This window comes from Canis aureus, chromosome 3 (genome assembly GCF_053574225.1).
Source record: "Canis aureus isolate CA01 chromosome 3, VMU_Caureus_v.1.0, whole genome shotgun sequence".
Classification (NCBI taxonomy): Eukaryota; Metazoa; Chordata; class Mammalia; order Carnivora; family Canidae; genus Canis; species Canis aureus.
The window spans coordinates 73,748,439-73,764,005 of NC_135613.1; the positions used below are offsets into that span (position 1 = coordinate 73,748,439).

General features: G+C 41.8%; 1 protein-coding gene across 1 annotated transcript in view; it reads right to left on the reverse strand.

Annotated features, from left to right (window-relative positions):
* Positions 1-15,567, reverse strand: part of MPZL3 (myelin protein zero like 3) — a 24,052-nt gene continuing 8,485 nt past the window's right edge. Inside the window, exons 2-6 of the mRNA XM_077893714.1 lie at positions 14,965-15,131; positions 11,589-11,799; positions 9,832-9,997; positions 7,490-7,553; positions 1-3,058 (exon numbers count right to left, since the gene is read on the reverse strand). Of these exons, the coding sequence (XP_077749840.1) occupies positions 3,032-3,058; positions 7,490-7,553; positions 9,832-9,997; positions 11,589-11,799; positions 14,965-15,131 (635 nt within the window). The 3' untranslated portion in view covers positions 1-3,031. The remainder of the gene's footprint in view (positions 3,059-7,489; positions 7,554-9,831; positions 9,998-11,588; positions 11,800-14,964; positions 15,132-15,567) is intronic.

Consider the following 15,567-nt stretch of genomic DNA (forward strand, 5'->3'; position numbering starts at 1 on the left):
TAGCCAGAAAGTGCAAAGCAGTTTATTAATTGTGATGTAGTAAAGATCTCAAGAGTTATGACATCTGTGCACATGGCCCAACAGTGCACATGCTCCTACAAAAAAACGAAAACAAAAAAACGCAGTGAAATGCAGCTGTAAACAGTCCAACAGTCCAACACAGGAGCCAAAGGAATGGAACTGCCTCTTCCGGCAGCAAAGTTTCCAGCTGAGCAGTTAAATGACAGCCTTGGTCCACTCCCTACGGGTCTTCTTATGGCTCTCTTTTGGAACTATAACGGAGTGACACGACGGAACATTCAGATTCAAGGATTTGGCGTCCAACATTTGTTTTACACAGCAGCATACAACATTCCCTCTTGAAGCACCAGTGCACGGTTTGGGAGCTGCAGAAAACTAAGATATTCTCCAAGAAGCGTGGGGTAACTGGCCACATCGGAAACACAAAGCATTTTACAAATTCACATTTGGTGACAGAATTAAGAGCTCAATGCGCAAAATTTATAAGGTAATGTAACCATGAGGAAAGTCTTCAGCAGCCAAAGAAAAATTCTGAAAGGCTTTTTGCCCCTTCTGAAGTTTTCAGAATTAAATTTCCTTTCTAGACCAGACTGGTCTTCATACAGTGCGTTCTGCATAGAAAGCAGCAAAAAGAAAAAGAGAATAGCACTTGAGAAAATATTAAAAGAGTAAGTTTAAAAAAAAATCTCTTCCTTCCATCCTTAAAGAAGGCAGGTATCCAAACACTGATTTTTGCTCCTTTGGGGAGATGGGAGGGGAGAAAGAGAAAGAGAAGAAAAAAAGAAAAGAAAAAGAAAAAGAAAAAGAAAAGAAAGAAAGAAGAGAGAGGAAGAGAGAAAGAGGAAGAGAGAGAAAGAAGGAAAGAGAGAGAGAAAGAAAAAAGAAAGAAAGAGGAAGAGAGAGAGAGAGAGAGAGAAAGCAAGCTGTAATCCAGACTCAGTATGAGAGCTGGCCAAGGTCACTGACAGCAGCCTTATGACTGATGTGACCATAAACCAATGGAGCAGACTAAATGATCAGCTTACTCTTATGAAGGACGCTACTATTCAGTCACTTAAGAAGGGCACTTGTTTGAATCATGATCAAACATACAAATAACATGACCGAGTATCCACACAGCACCATCTACCTACAGTGACAAACATACTACACTGGATTGATCCTCATAACATGCCTGAAAGGAAATTACAAGAAAACCCAGATAAAAAACAGTTCCTCAATTCATGAAATGTGGTTTTAGCTGGGTTCCTGTAGCATCATCTCTTTCTCAGAGAAATGAGGACCCATGAGAAGTCTGTCTCACAATTAGATCTCTATCTTTAAATCTTCTAGAGCCCAAAGTATTGACTCACGTTGCTCAAACATGTTTTCCCCTCTCTGCTGAGGTGTCAGACGGTCTCACTAGACTGGCCCCAGACAAGCCCAAGTAGCTCAAGACTCTGAGGGTTAACCACTGGAAATGAACAGTCAATGTGTCTTTTCCTCTTCTACTTCCTTACGTGACCAAAGAAAAGGTATAATGTCTCTTAATGAAACAGATTTTTCTCTAATGTACGGACTAGATTAACAAAAGAAGCCAGGCCAAACCTATACTGTATTTCTTAAAGTCTTTACTGATGACTTCCAGAACTCATAACCCAAATTTTAAAAAATAAATCTCGGCAAAGTGATTTTTTTGTATAACGTATACAGTGTATTATGCTTTGGTACGGAAACCTTCTGAGCCACCTAATGGAGAATCTCAGACTATCCTGTTGAAAAAACAAAGATGGGAGGAGAGAGTAATTTTTGTCTCTCGTAATTGAGAAGTAAACTCTATCACTCTTTTACAGAGGACTACACTGTCAATCCTTCTGGGCATGTCACACATATTTCTTAATGGCTTATAGAAAATCCCATGTAAATTAAAATTTGGAATAGGTTGCTGTGGGAAAATGGAGGAAGTTAATATAAGTATCGGAGGAGAGAAATGAGAAGTAGAGGTTATGTACCACCTCACTTCCTTAAGTCAAATATTATGCAAAAAACGTTTGTAAATACTCAGTTCACTAGTATTTGGCACCTTTTAGAACACAAAGAAGTTCTGAAGAATGAGACAGGTCAAAAAGATTATTTCCTATAAATAGAAGCTTCATTAAAGTCAATCCAACATTTGAACTCAAGTGGCATTTGTTTAAAAAAAAAAAAAAAGTATTTCCTTGCAAAGAACTGAAAATACTCTCTACCTTCGTCAATAAGTCTTTCAAAGAGTTTTTCTTGCCTCTGATCTGGGACGTCAAGAAGGAAATCACTAATCAGTCAGCTATAAGGAAGTAAAGTAACAAACCTAAATCCTCACAAGACAAAAGAAAGGAATCCCTCTAGGTCACCATTCCTTTCCTTAATTATAAATTGATGACACTTTAATACTTTAAAAACCCAGTCAAGGCAAACCATGGACTCCAGGCCCTACCAACTCTACAGAAATTAGAGTTCCAAGTTACATTGTGTCACAAAACCAGTGAGAATTTGCTCTTTGCTGATTCAAGCTGAAAACCTTCACGGAGCAAATATCAAAAGATATTTATCCCAAACAAACATTTCATCTGGTAGCACGTCAGGAACATACGAGCTCCATTTCATATTTTCAAAATATTCTGGCATCAGCAGTGTGGCCAACATTTCAGATTCTCCCCCAAATAACTGGAAGAAAACATGTAATACATTCAAGAGCAAAGGGGAGTCAAAAAGTATCTTTCTATTCAGGAAAAGAACTCCTTCATTCAACTAGCACATAAGTTATTAAAAGGGATAGTTTTGAGTTTCTTCTGAGGGTTCTTGAATAGTTTATAAATATAAAAAGAACATTTCTTCAATAAATAAATGGTTCCTGAAGTCTCTACTGATGACTTCCAGAATCCTCCAGCACTGCCATCCAAGCCAGCTCCTACTTCTCGCAGGCGCTTTAGCTGTGGGTGGGATGGGACATTGTCTGCTAGCAGGTGACTCTTCTTATACTGTGAAGACTTCATCAATATGTCTCTTCATAGTCTGAATCCTGGAGGGAAAGAACAGCAGTTGTGGTGGTTTATATGAAGTAGAATGCCACTGTCAGACTTTAGACGAAGACTTCGTGCTATGACCTCTCAGGTGGAACTCAGCACAAGGGGACAGTCCCAGGGAAATGGCACTGACTCAGCACACCTGCGTTCCCATGAAGCATCACAGGACCTCCATACACTGGTTGTCTTTTGGACTGATTTCTGCTTTGAAACCCTAACAGTTCCCTTTTCCATGACGGATATTTTTTAAAAACCTCAACACACATGAAAAGGCACCTGTCCGCAGCAGAACATGCAGGACCATACCTCGGAGTCTGGGTTTCTCAGTTTCTCTGAGTTCTAATGCCAACTCCACCCCCTGCTGGCTGCACGACCTTGAGTAAAGTTATTAAACGTCTCTCAGCCTCAGTTTCCTTATCTGTAAAATGGAGGGTAATAAAAATACAGACACCTCACAGAAAGTCTACAAGAACTGAATGGAATGATGTATGGAAATCACTTCCCATTGTGCCCAGCACTTTGCAAACATTCATTCAAGATTAGCTACTATTGGGACGCCTGGGTGGCTCAGCGGTTTAGCACCACCTTTGGCCCAGGGCGTGATCCTGGAGACCCAGGATCAAGTCCCACATCAGGCTCCCTGCATGGAGCCTGCTTCTCCCTCTGCCTGTCTCTGCCTCTCTGTGTGTCTCCCATGAATAAATAAATAAAATCTTAAAAAAAAAAAAAAAGATTAGCTACTATTATCATGATTCTTATTTTTATCATTTAAACTTGGATTCATTACTCCTCCCCGCAAGTGGCCCATTAGTACTACCTGGCACGCCACATTTCTCTGGCCCATTCATTCTTCTATTCTCCTGGATGACTGTTCCCAACCTTCCTCTCTCTTCTCAAACCCCCAGCACCTCTTCCTCACTTCCTTCTTAGCTAATCACTTTGCTGTCTCCCACACTCAGGATAGAGTAGCCAGCAAGGAAACTCTGAGCTCCTGTTGCCATACTTACATGCATCTGGGCTCATCTGCGTGGCCTTCCCTACTCGTCTTATGGATACCCTCTCCCTGCCTTTCTCCAAGATCAACATTCCTGTTGTGCATCACATCCTGGAGCTATGTCAGCAACTTCCCCTTCTCCCTCCTGCAGCATCATTTTTCCCTTTTCTACTGAATCATGCCCATCAGCCTATAAATGTGCTATAATCTCTCTCATCTTAAACAGAAAGTAACTCTTGACACACATCCCCCACCTACCTATTGCTCTATTTCTCTGCATCTCTTCACAGCAAAACTCCTGGCGAGAGCTGTTTACATCCACTGTCACCCATGTCTCTCTTCTCGTTCTTTCTCGACCTTACTCCCATCTTCCCCACTATTCTCCCAAAGCTGCTTGTGCTAAGGTCACCAATGACCTCCACGTCACCAGATCAGCCAATAATCAACCCTCCGCTCTCATTTTACTTGACCTGACTCAGCAGCAACTGACACGGTTAATCACTTTCTTTTCCTTGAAACACATTCTTTACTTGGCTCCCAGGATGGCAAACCCCCTTGGCTTTCTCTTACCTCACTGGACGTTCCTTCTCAGTCTCCTTTCCCAATTCCCCCTTCCTCTTCCAAACTGCCAACCTTTCAGAGCTCTGGGGCTCTAGTCTATATCTCTTCCACCTATGCTATCAATTCCACCAGTTGCTCAAATCAAGAATCATGAATTATCCCTGACTCCTCTCATTCTTTCACAGATACGTGAAACCCATCCATAAATCCTTCAGGCTTTACCTTCCAATTAGAATCAGAATACGACCACTCCTTACCACCCTGGCTCAAACTAGTACCACCTTCTCTCACCTGCATTATTGCTAAGGTCTCCTAATTGGGTTTTCTGACTCTCATGATCCCTTGACCGTGATATCACCTATTCTCAACACAGAAGCCAGAGTAAGCCTTTGGAAATAAGTAGTGCTTCTCTTCTTAAAAACCTCCAGCGGGATCCCTGGGTGGCGCAGCGGTTTGGCGCCTGCCTTTGGCCCAGGGCACGATCCTGGAGACCCGGAATCGAATCCCACATCGGGCTCCTGGTGCATGGAGCCTGCTTCTCCCTCTGCCTGTGTCTCTGCCTCTCTCTCTCTCTCTCTCTCTCTCTGTGACTATCATAAATAAATAAAAATTAAAAAAAAAAAACCTCCAGCATGTTCCATTTCTTTAAGAATAAAAGCCAAAAAAAAAAAAAAGAATAAAAGCCCAGATTATTCCAATCACTTATAAAGTTTCTAAGATGTGACATTGTCTCTCTGATATCAACAAATGCTATTCTTCACCTTGCTCACTTCATTCCTGCTACACTGGTCTCCTTGCTGTCCCTAGAACTTGCTGTCCCTGAAATGTGTTCCCCTCCACAAGGTCTTTCCACCTACCATTTCCTCTATCTGGAATGTTCCTGCACAACAGCTATATGGCTGCTTATCTACTTCTTTTAGGTGTTTGCTCAAATATTGTTTCAATGAGGGTGTCCCCACTCACCCTCTATCCAACCATCCCATCTCCCTTGCCTATCTTATTTTTCCTACTGCATTAAGTACCATCTGGTATATTCCATGTTTTGCTTATTTTTTAAAGATTTAGTTAGTTATTATTTGTACCCACAATTTAAGGGAAGGTGACGTTTCAGTTGTGTCTTGAAGAATGAGAGTTTTCTTTCTTTTTAAGTTTTATTTTTAATTTATTTATGATAGTCACACAGAGAGAGAGAGAGGCAGAGACATAGGCAGAGGGAGAAGCAGGCTCCATGCACCAGGAGCCTGATGTGGGATTCGATCCCGGGTCTCCAGGATCGCACCCTGGGCCAAAGGCAGGCGCTAAACCGCTGCGCCACCCAGGGATCCCGAATGAGAGTTTTCTACACATGGAAAAGAATGTGAGTTATTTGAGGGCAGAGATTTTTGTCACTATTGTTCACTCCGGTTTCCTAAGTACCCAAAATCATATCTGATACATAACAGATACTCAGTAAAAACTACTGAATGAATTAATATCTGAAATGTGGGGGCACCTGGGTGGTCCGTTAAGCGTCGAGTCCCACGTCAGGCTCCCTGCTCAGTGGGGACCTGCTTCACTCTCTCCCTCTGCCCTCTGCTCTCTCTCACTACCTCTCTCTCTCAAATAAATAAATGCAATCTTTTTTTTTAAGATTTTATTTATTTATTCATGAGAGACAGAGAGAGAGAGGCAGAGACACAGGCAGAGGGAGAAGCAGGCTCCATGTATGGAGCCCAACGTGGGACTCAATCCCGGAACCCCGGGATCACGCCCTAGGCCAAAGGCAGCGCTAAACCGCTGAGCCACCCAGGCCGCCCAAGCAATCTTTTTTTAAAAAATATCTGAAATGTGGATAATAATCATGGATACTAACTTATTTTGTATTACTAGAGTATTCAAACCCTGAAGGGTTATTGCTAGATCCTCTTCAACTTTCCCCTCATCTTACATATTATATTCAAGTTTGAAAGAGAGAGAAACAAAGAACACTGCAGTGAATAGTTGGGCTATGGTCATCTGGCTAAGTAATGAGCTTGGCCGTAAGTACAAAGAGAACTCAAGTTTAAACCCTGCAATGACAGGTATGTTTCATATTAGATCATAAGTTGCTTTTGACCTGTTTCCAACTTCACCACATCAGAGGCTCTTTCCTCCCAGGACACTGGGACAACCACGGAAGCCTACCAATCACAGCAAGAGCTTTAAAAAAAAAATGGAGGGATGACAGCTTTGAAAATTTAAATCAACACTCAGGCCTTCAAACATGGGTATTTCTTATTTTTTATTTTATTTTATTTTATTTTATTTTATTTTATGTTATTTTATTTTATTTTATTTTATTTTATTTTTTAAGTAGGCTCCATGCCCAGCATGGAGCCCAACATATGGCTTGAACTCAAAACCCTGAGATCAAGATCTGAGCTAAGATCAAGAGTCAGACACTTGGGAGCCCCCCAAGCACTCCTCCAACATGGGTATTTTTTATTGATAAAGCCACAAGTCACCTAAAAGGTTATATCACTCCAATTCCCTGGAATAAACAAAAAAAACTGAAGCAGAGCAGGAAAGTTCAGTTCAGGATTCTGAGTCCAGGCACCCAAAGTCTCCTAGTGTGACGTTAGTGGCATGGGCCACTCCTCTCTCAGGGTGCTCTCTGTCAGTACACAGAGGCGTGGTCCCCTTCCCTAACCTAAGGACACCGCTCTATGCTCATGAGATGGAACCAAAATAATGGTTAGAATTGAGACCAAAATACTTTGGGGAAAGACCTTGGTTCATACCCTACTTTGGACCTTAACTGCATATCCTCTGCTGCCTCTGAGGGCAAAGGATCCCCTTAAGTAAGCAGGAAAATGGAACATGAGTAGTAAACAAAGAAATGGCATGGGCTTACCAGGCACTCAGCACAACGGACGCAGAGCCTCGCCATGCAATCATCCCCCTCCTCTTGGTCAGTGCTGGAGAAAAAGAAGAAAACCAAATCTGAACAATTACTGTCCTTGGTACAGTAGAGCACTTAAGGGCACAGCTGTTGAAGTCAGACAGGTCTCATTTTAAATTCCAGTTCTACCACTTACAAGAAGTGTGAGTAGGCAGGTTACTTACACTCTGGGATAAAAAATAACCGCATGTAAAACACGTACCACAGGGCCTGACACATAGGAAGTGCCCAATAATAGAAGCTGGTCCCAATCATTCATTTAGAAATGTACTGAGCACCAACCATGCCTGAGCCATCCTCCTGGGCTGGGGATCAAGACACAAATAAAACACTGCTCCTTTGAAGAGTTCACAACCTCCAGGGTGTGAGAAACCTGTTGAAACCTAACAAGTACGTTATGATACAACATAATAAAATGTTTTAATAAGCTTAAGGTCAAACTGCTGTGGCAGCAAAGACGGGGGAGTAGCCTGTTCTCCTAGGTGGATTCCAGGGAGATTCCAGAGAAGGAGATATTTCAACTGGGTCAGGGAGGATCAGGAAGTGTTTTCTAGGCAAACAGGGAGGGAAGGAAAGGATTCCAAGTCAGAGAAAAGCATGCAGGGGGGTAAAAAGAAGAAAGACCTGAGTGAATGCAGCTTATTTAGAGAAGAAAATAAGCTGTGTAAGCTGGCATTTGGAGTGAACCAGGTGAAATGTCAGGAAACAATGGGCCTGAAGTTTGGATCATAAAGAATCTTGTTAGAGCATGCTTAGAAATAGACACCTCAGGGCGCCTGGGTGGCTCAGTTGGTTAAGTGCCTTCGGCTCAGGTCATGATTTTGGGGTCCTGGGATCTACTCCCACGTCGGGCTCCCTGCTCAGCAGAAAGCCTGCTTCTCCTTCTGCCTCTGCCCTTCCCCCTGCTCGTGCCCTCTCTTCCTCTCTCTCTGTCTCAGGCAGTCATTCTCTCAAATAAATAAATAAATAAAATCTTTTAAAAAAAGAAGAAATAGACTTCTTAGTATTTCTACCAAGAGCTCTTTACCTTTTTCAGGGGACCAAAGATCCCCACAAAGGGCACTCTCTCTCCAATCAAATAAACACGTGTACACATGAGCATGTGCATGCACACACACATGCACATGTGCACACATGCACATGTGCACACATGCACAGACAAATAAAATTTTAGACTTCCCCAGGGAAGACTTCCTTAAGTCTTAAGATTCCTTAAGGAAGTCTTAAGGTTTAGAACCTCCGATATAGACAATGGAGAATCAAAAGAGGTTTTAGGCAGACTTTAGTCACCTGTTTTCTGTGGGTTTTTTTTTTAAGATTTGTGTTTTGGGGTTTTTTTTTGTTTTGTTTTTTGTTTTCATGAGAGAGACACAGAGAGAGGCAGAGACACAGGCAGAGGGAGAAGCAGGCTCCCCTCAAGGAGCCCAATGCGGAACTCGATCCCAGAACCCGAGATCATACCCTGAGCCAAAGGCAGACACTCAACTGCTGAGCCACCCAGATGTTCCTGTCATCTGTTTTTAGTAGATTTATTCTTAGGGAAAATACTGGATCATGCCTGCTCACTGGCAACATGATGTTTCATAAATGCCTTCGATAATCACAGTCCAATTAGCCTCTCAGAGCACCTGCTGACCAAGAACAGATCTTTCTTATTTAAAATGGTTTTGCTGTCCAAGGCTATCCTTAAAGCCTTCCTATTGCTTAGGCATTTTCTGTTGGGACACATCAGCTTGGTGCCAAAATGAGAAGGGAAAAATAACTGACTTGTTGGAATTTCCTGTTAATTTTTAAGGATTGTGATATTCATTCCAGAATTTATTTATTTACTTACTTACTTATTAGAGAGGGGGAGAAAATGAGCAAGAGAGGAGAGGCAGAGGGAGAGGGAAAGAAAGAATCTTAAGCAGGCTCCAAGCCCAGCACAACACCTGATGCAGGGTTTGATCTCATGACCCTGAGATCATGATCTGAGCTGAAGTCAAGAGTCAGATGCTTAACCAACAGAGCCACACAGGCACCCTCACCACTTCAGAATTTATATGTAGAACCATAGCATAGTACAATCTGATTTTCAAAGCAGAGACTAGGACCCCATATTCACTGCTCCATCTCTCTCTCCAAATTAATATCCACTAGCTTCACTTCCAACCTTCCTTCTAATACTCCTTGGCAGAACTAAACTTGGCCTGGGAAAAAGGAAAGGGGTGGACTCAAGGGCTCTGGGGACTATCCACAAAGCAGGGCTCTGCAGAGAAAAGGAGTTAACTGCTCAGGGCTCCAGCTGGACTTACTCATCTGAAACTTCAATGGATGACTTCTTATAGCCAGACTTGCTCCTCTTCTTCAGCCCTGCCGACTTCCTCGCCATCCTCACCAGCAGCAGAACAACCACCACAGATGAGGGGAGGAAGACAAGGATGGAGAGGAGGGCCACAGAGGAGAGCATGGTGCCAAAACCTAGAGGAAGAAAAAAGGAAGGTGAGAGGGACAGACAAGGTGCAAAAGGGCCTCCTTTGACATAACTAGATTTTACTTTTGCGTTTGTATCTCTTCTGATAACAACAAGCATTAATTCATTGTAGAAGAGGTGGAAAGTACATGAAATTACAAGGAAAAGCAAAAATGTAGCCATAATGCCACTACATAGGATTGACACATTGGTATCTACCCATTCAGCGTTCCTTCTCGGAGTATGTGGGTATGGGTCTGCAGATAGGAGAGTGTCTATTTTTAGAAGTATGAATCATATTTTACAGACTACTTCTAAACTCCTTTTTTAAAATGTAATATATGATAAATTTTTCCCAGGTCATTAAAAATTCCTTCCCAGTGTTACTTTTTCATGGCTGCGCAGTATTCTACTACACTGAATAATTTGCTGAACCAATGCTGGGCATTCAAGCTGTTCCCAATTCCTTTCTACAAGCTACATTATGATGATCATCTTTGTACATAAATCCTCATATTTACCTCTATTTCTTTAAGATAAGATTTAAAATGGGATTCCTGGGTTGAAAGGCATACACTTTTAAGGCTTCAGATTCATATTACCGAACTGTCTTCCAAAAAAACAATACTAGTTTCTACACAGCCTGCAGCATGAACGTGCCTATATCTTTGAAATCTTGAGTTACCGTCTCAAAAAAAGAAAGAGAGAGGGAATGGGAAGGGAGGCAGAAAGAAACAGGGAAAAAAAGACAGACAGGTAAACTTGAGAAAGACCTGGGAGATAAAGCATCTATAACAAACCATAATGCAGTTCTGTATCTCTACATCTTTGGTTCAAATCCAACAGAGGATTAGAATGACCACTCAGTATTCACCCAGGAATAATGTAGAAAAAAAGGTGCGTCCTTAACCTACTTTCCTGCACTTTCACACTAAAAGGAAAATGCTGCCCTTTGTAACAGAAATGTGCTGCTTCCCATCATTAGAGGGGGCACTCTTTCAACACACAGGCAAGATCACGGCCTCATAACTGAGGATATGAACAGATTAGGGAAATCAAATGGCTTCTATTTCATACTGATAACAAGCCTCCATTGACTCAGGTTTGCCATGCATTTCACAAGACCTCTGGTCACCTGAGGTTAAAATAAAAAATACATAATGGGGAAACTATAACAGCATTTGAAAAACAACTTCAGTTTGCAAAATAAAGATTAAGAAATTCATCCTAGGATGCCTGGGTGGCTCAGTCTGTTGGGTGGCTCCCTTCAGCTCAAGTCATGATCCCAGGGTCCTGGGATGGAGCTCTGCATCAGGCTCCCTGCTCAGTGGGGAATCTGTTTCTTCCCCCTCCCACTCTCCCTGCTTGTGCTCACATGTGCTCTCACTCTCTGTCAAATTAATAAATAAAATATTAAAAAAAAGAAAAGAAAAGAAAGAAAAGAAATTCATCCTAATAGATAATTCAGGATGGCAGACTGTTCCACTGACTGACTGGCTTATAAAGACAGTAGGTGGTTTTGCTTGTCCCTAACTTCTACAGTAAGCACCATGGAAGTCACAGGGCCTGGCAGAAGAAGGCTGGTGGCAGTTGGCTTACCCCTTTCTGTCACTGTTAGCTCTGTCACGGGAATATTATGGTGCACATCTGGGGGATTCTTCACAGCACAGCTGAATGTCCCATTGTCCTTTATAGTAGGGTTGCTTATGCTTATAGATGCATCCCCTTTGTATACATCTCCAACCCAGGAAATTCGATCCCGAAATGTGCCTGCTGTGGTTGGGTACTGGAAGGACTGATAATGGAAAATCTAAGAAAGCAACACCATAACAACAACAACAAAAAAGTTAATTTGCAAAATGCAATGAAAATTTAAAGCTAAGTAGGTCCAAAATCAAGTACAAAGGTATAATGGATTTTCTCAGTTGGACATTTTCTTTGTAATATTTGGTTCACCTCCATCCTATGGGTTAAAAGACAAGTTAATACACTTATCAGGAAAAGGCCTGACAAAAGAGTCCTAGGATCCTAACTCTCAGATCTTCTAAATTCTCCCTGAATTCCTAAAGCAGTAGTTGTCACCCGGGGGCCAATGTGGGTCTCCAGGAAACATCTGGCAATTTCTGGAGACAGTTGTGGTTGTCGCGGTTGGGGAGAGTGCTACTGGCATCTTGTGGGTAGAGGTCACAGATGCTGATAAAAATCCAACATTTTTACATTACATTGCATGGGATAGCTTCCCACAACAGAGAATTATCCAGCTCAAAACGTCAATAGTGCCAAAGCTGAGAACCCCTATTCTAAAGTAGCATCTGTTATTTGTGTGGTACTTTCTGGTTTGCAAATGATTCCCACCGATTTACTCACTTGAGCCGCATAACAACACTGAACTATATACACGGGGCAGGTATGATTATCCCAAATTTACAGAAAGGGAAACAAAGCCAAAAACTAAGTGAGTTACTCAAAGGCACACAGCTAATAAGTAGGCAGGGGAAGTTTTTGTTTATTCCTCAAACAAACAGAAGTAGGTATAATATAATCAAGCCTCTCTCAAGTTATCTATCTTGGCAATTAATAAAAACCCCAAGCCAAATGCATGATCAGGACTCAATGAATGTCTGTTGAATTAAAACAGCGCTGCTTCAGATTGATGGTCAGACACTTTGTCACCAAAAGCACCTCATTATGTCTGGTAGAGGGCAGACAGGTACTACAACACAATATGGTCTTTCTCTCTTATGCAAGATTCAAGGCTTTCCTCTTTTTTTGTTTACATGGTACTTCCCCATTTACAACCACCAAATTGCCCAATTTTGAAGAGCAACTTCCCAGAGAAGATGCTGAATCACTTAACACTTCATGCATTCATCCAATGAATACTTATAGCACACTTACTATATATTGGGCACTATGTTAAGCAAAAAAATTCAGTGAGAGCCAACCAGGCATAGTCCCTAATCTCATGGATTTTTACAGTCTAATGGGAAATACAGATATTAAGAAATAGTAACATGTGTGATGAATGTTCCAAAGAAGGAGATAAGGGGCACCTGCCTGACTCAGTTGGTGGAACAGCAACTCTTGATTTCAGGGTGCTGAATTCAAGCCTCATGTTGGGTGTAGAGATTACTTAAAATAAAATCTTAGGGATGCCTGGGTGGCTCAGTCAGTTAAGCGTCTGCCTTGGGTTTATGTCATGATCCCAGGGTCCTGGGATCAAGTCCCACATTGGGCTTCCTGCTTAGCAGGGAATCTGCTTATCCCTCTCCTTCTACCCCTCTCCTGGCTTGTTCTCTCCTCTCTCACTCTCTCTTGCTCAAATAAACAAAAAAAAAAATCTTAAAAATAAAATAAAATCTTAAAAAAAAACAAAGAGGGAGGTAAAGAATGCCTATAATAATAATCAGTGGATTATTAGCATCTATATAAAAGGGTTTGGAACTCCTTACTGACAAATCAAGGCATGCATATGTATCTTCAAGATTAATCCAACCTGTAAATTCCAAGTTAAATTGGTGATACTCATATCCTTGCTACCCAATTAGTGTGACAGGATCCTGACTGACTTGACCTGGACCATGACATCATGTCACATGACTTTAAAGGTCCACTGATCCCAACTTGTGTGAGCTTGCTGAGTTTCTGACCAGCCTCATAGAAAACAGCACCATACAAGAACTGATGCTTGCAGTTAAGGTTTCTGACCCAAGAAGATCCCCTACTGCTTGCTCTGTCCTACTTTTGGCCAATGAGGCAGAGTCGAAAAAGGCCAGCCGTAGTTTTCTGACCACTCAAAATAAAGTGAACTATTTTAAGTCTAAAGAAAAAGGGAGGGGCACCTGGGTGGTTCAGTGGTTGAGGGCCTGCGTTCAGCTGAGGCTGTGATCCCAGGGTCCTGGGATCAAGTCCCACATCAGGCTTCCTGCGGGGAGCGTGCTTCTCCCTCTGCCTATGTCTCTGCCTCTCTCTCTGTGTTTTTCATGAATAAATACATAAAATCTTTAAAAGAGAGAGAAAGAAAAAGGGACCACGAATACTGCCTAGCTTCCTTCACTGGAATCCCCTCCCCAACTCCTAGCTATGTGGCATTCGATAATGGGTCCTAAAACAAAACTCAAAGCTTATATATTAAAATCAGAGAGAAGGGTCTCCAATGAAGGAAACAGGATAAAAGAATTAAGGATGCTTTCAAAAATACAATTTTAACATACAGCTACAACATTCACATTATTGATAGCACCTATGCTGAACTGAGGATACTGCTGGAAGCATAAAGAGAAAGGGTTTTTTATAGCATTGCAATCTTCAATTAGACATCCACAATGAGATCCAAACCATAAATGTGTTTTATATGTGTATATAAAGTATATTGCTTCTAATACCGCAAGACCATCTGTCACTAACAGCATCTGTCATCCACACGAGGTGCCACCATCTCCTTCAAAGGGAACAATATAAATCAATGCAGATGTTTATACACTAGGAGACGATGCCAAGATAAATCTACAGAGTATAGTTAAACCAATAGATATACCCACTGAGACAACCTCATACCACAGGAAATGAGCAGCTTTATGAGAAAAGACATCTATGACTGGGACCTATAGAATTTTTCTATCCAGCGGTCCTGGAGGTACTCTTTTTAGTATCTTGAATCTGAAAACAAGCTTCGAAAACATGCAAGAGGAAACAACAAAGAGGAAACAAAAGTAAGCCACGTTTCCTCTGAATTTCTGACAATGTTTTTCCTCATAGCTTATGTACAACATCTCACACTGAAGAATGAGATGCCCTACATGACCAAATGAACGCCACATAGGGTAGCAGCTCATCTTCTTCTATTCATATAGAAGCTCATGTTCAATTCTAAGATGAGAAGACCTGAGGTACACCTGGGACCTGGAATAGAAGGATTCCAGAGCTGTTGACTACTGAAGACTCAAAGAAATCTCCTTAATAGGAAAACACTCACTGATTCTGTACGACTGCTGCCAGGGGTTCGGTATGTCCAGTCGATGGTAAGTTTGTCAGTGACAGATGAAGTCGACTTAAAGGTGCATTTCAACTTGATCTTCTCTCCCACATAACCCCGGACATGGCCATCCACTTTAATCTCCAAGGAAAGAACGACGTGAACACCTAAAGCAAGCCCAACATGTAAAAGGGATGCATCTGGGTGAACACATAGACTTGAGTGAGCAACACAGAGACACTATAGTTTTTTAGGGCTCTTGTAGTAATAGATAAATATCTTCTCAGGCAGGCCCAGAAGAACAAGAACAAGGAGCAGCTATCTGCATTAACCAAGGGGTAGTCTTTTTTTTTTTTTTTTTTTTTTTTTTTTGTCATTTTACAATATTAAATTACAGAATAAATGCTTGGGTAAAAAACTCTAAAACCTGATCACACCAGCATTTTTCCAAATACGGACTTGTGGTTAAATGCAGTACAAACAAGTGGGTCGGCCTACGGCAGCTGAAACACAATACCATGTACTCCCCCTCCTCCACCCCCTGACACACTTATACCCCAGGAATTATAGCAGCTGCTGTGGTCTCAGGGACTTACCCCCAAG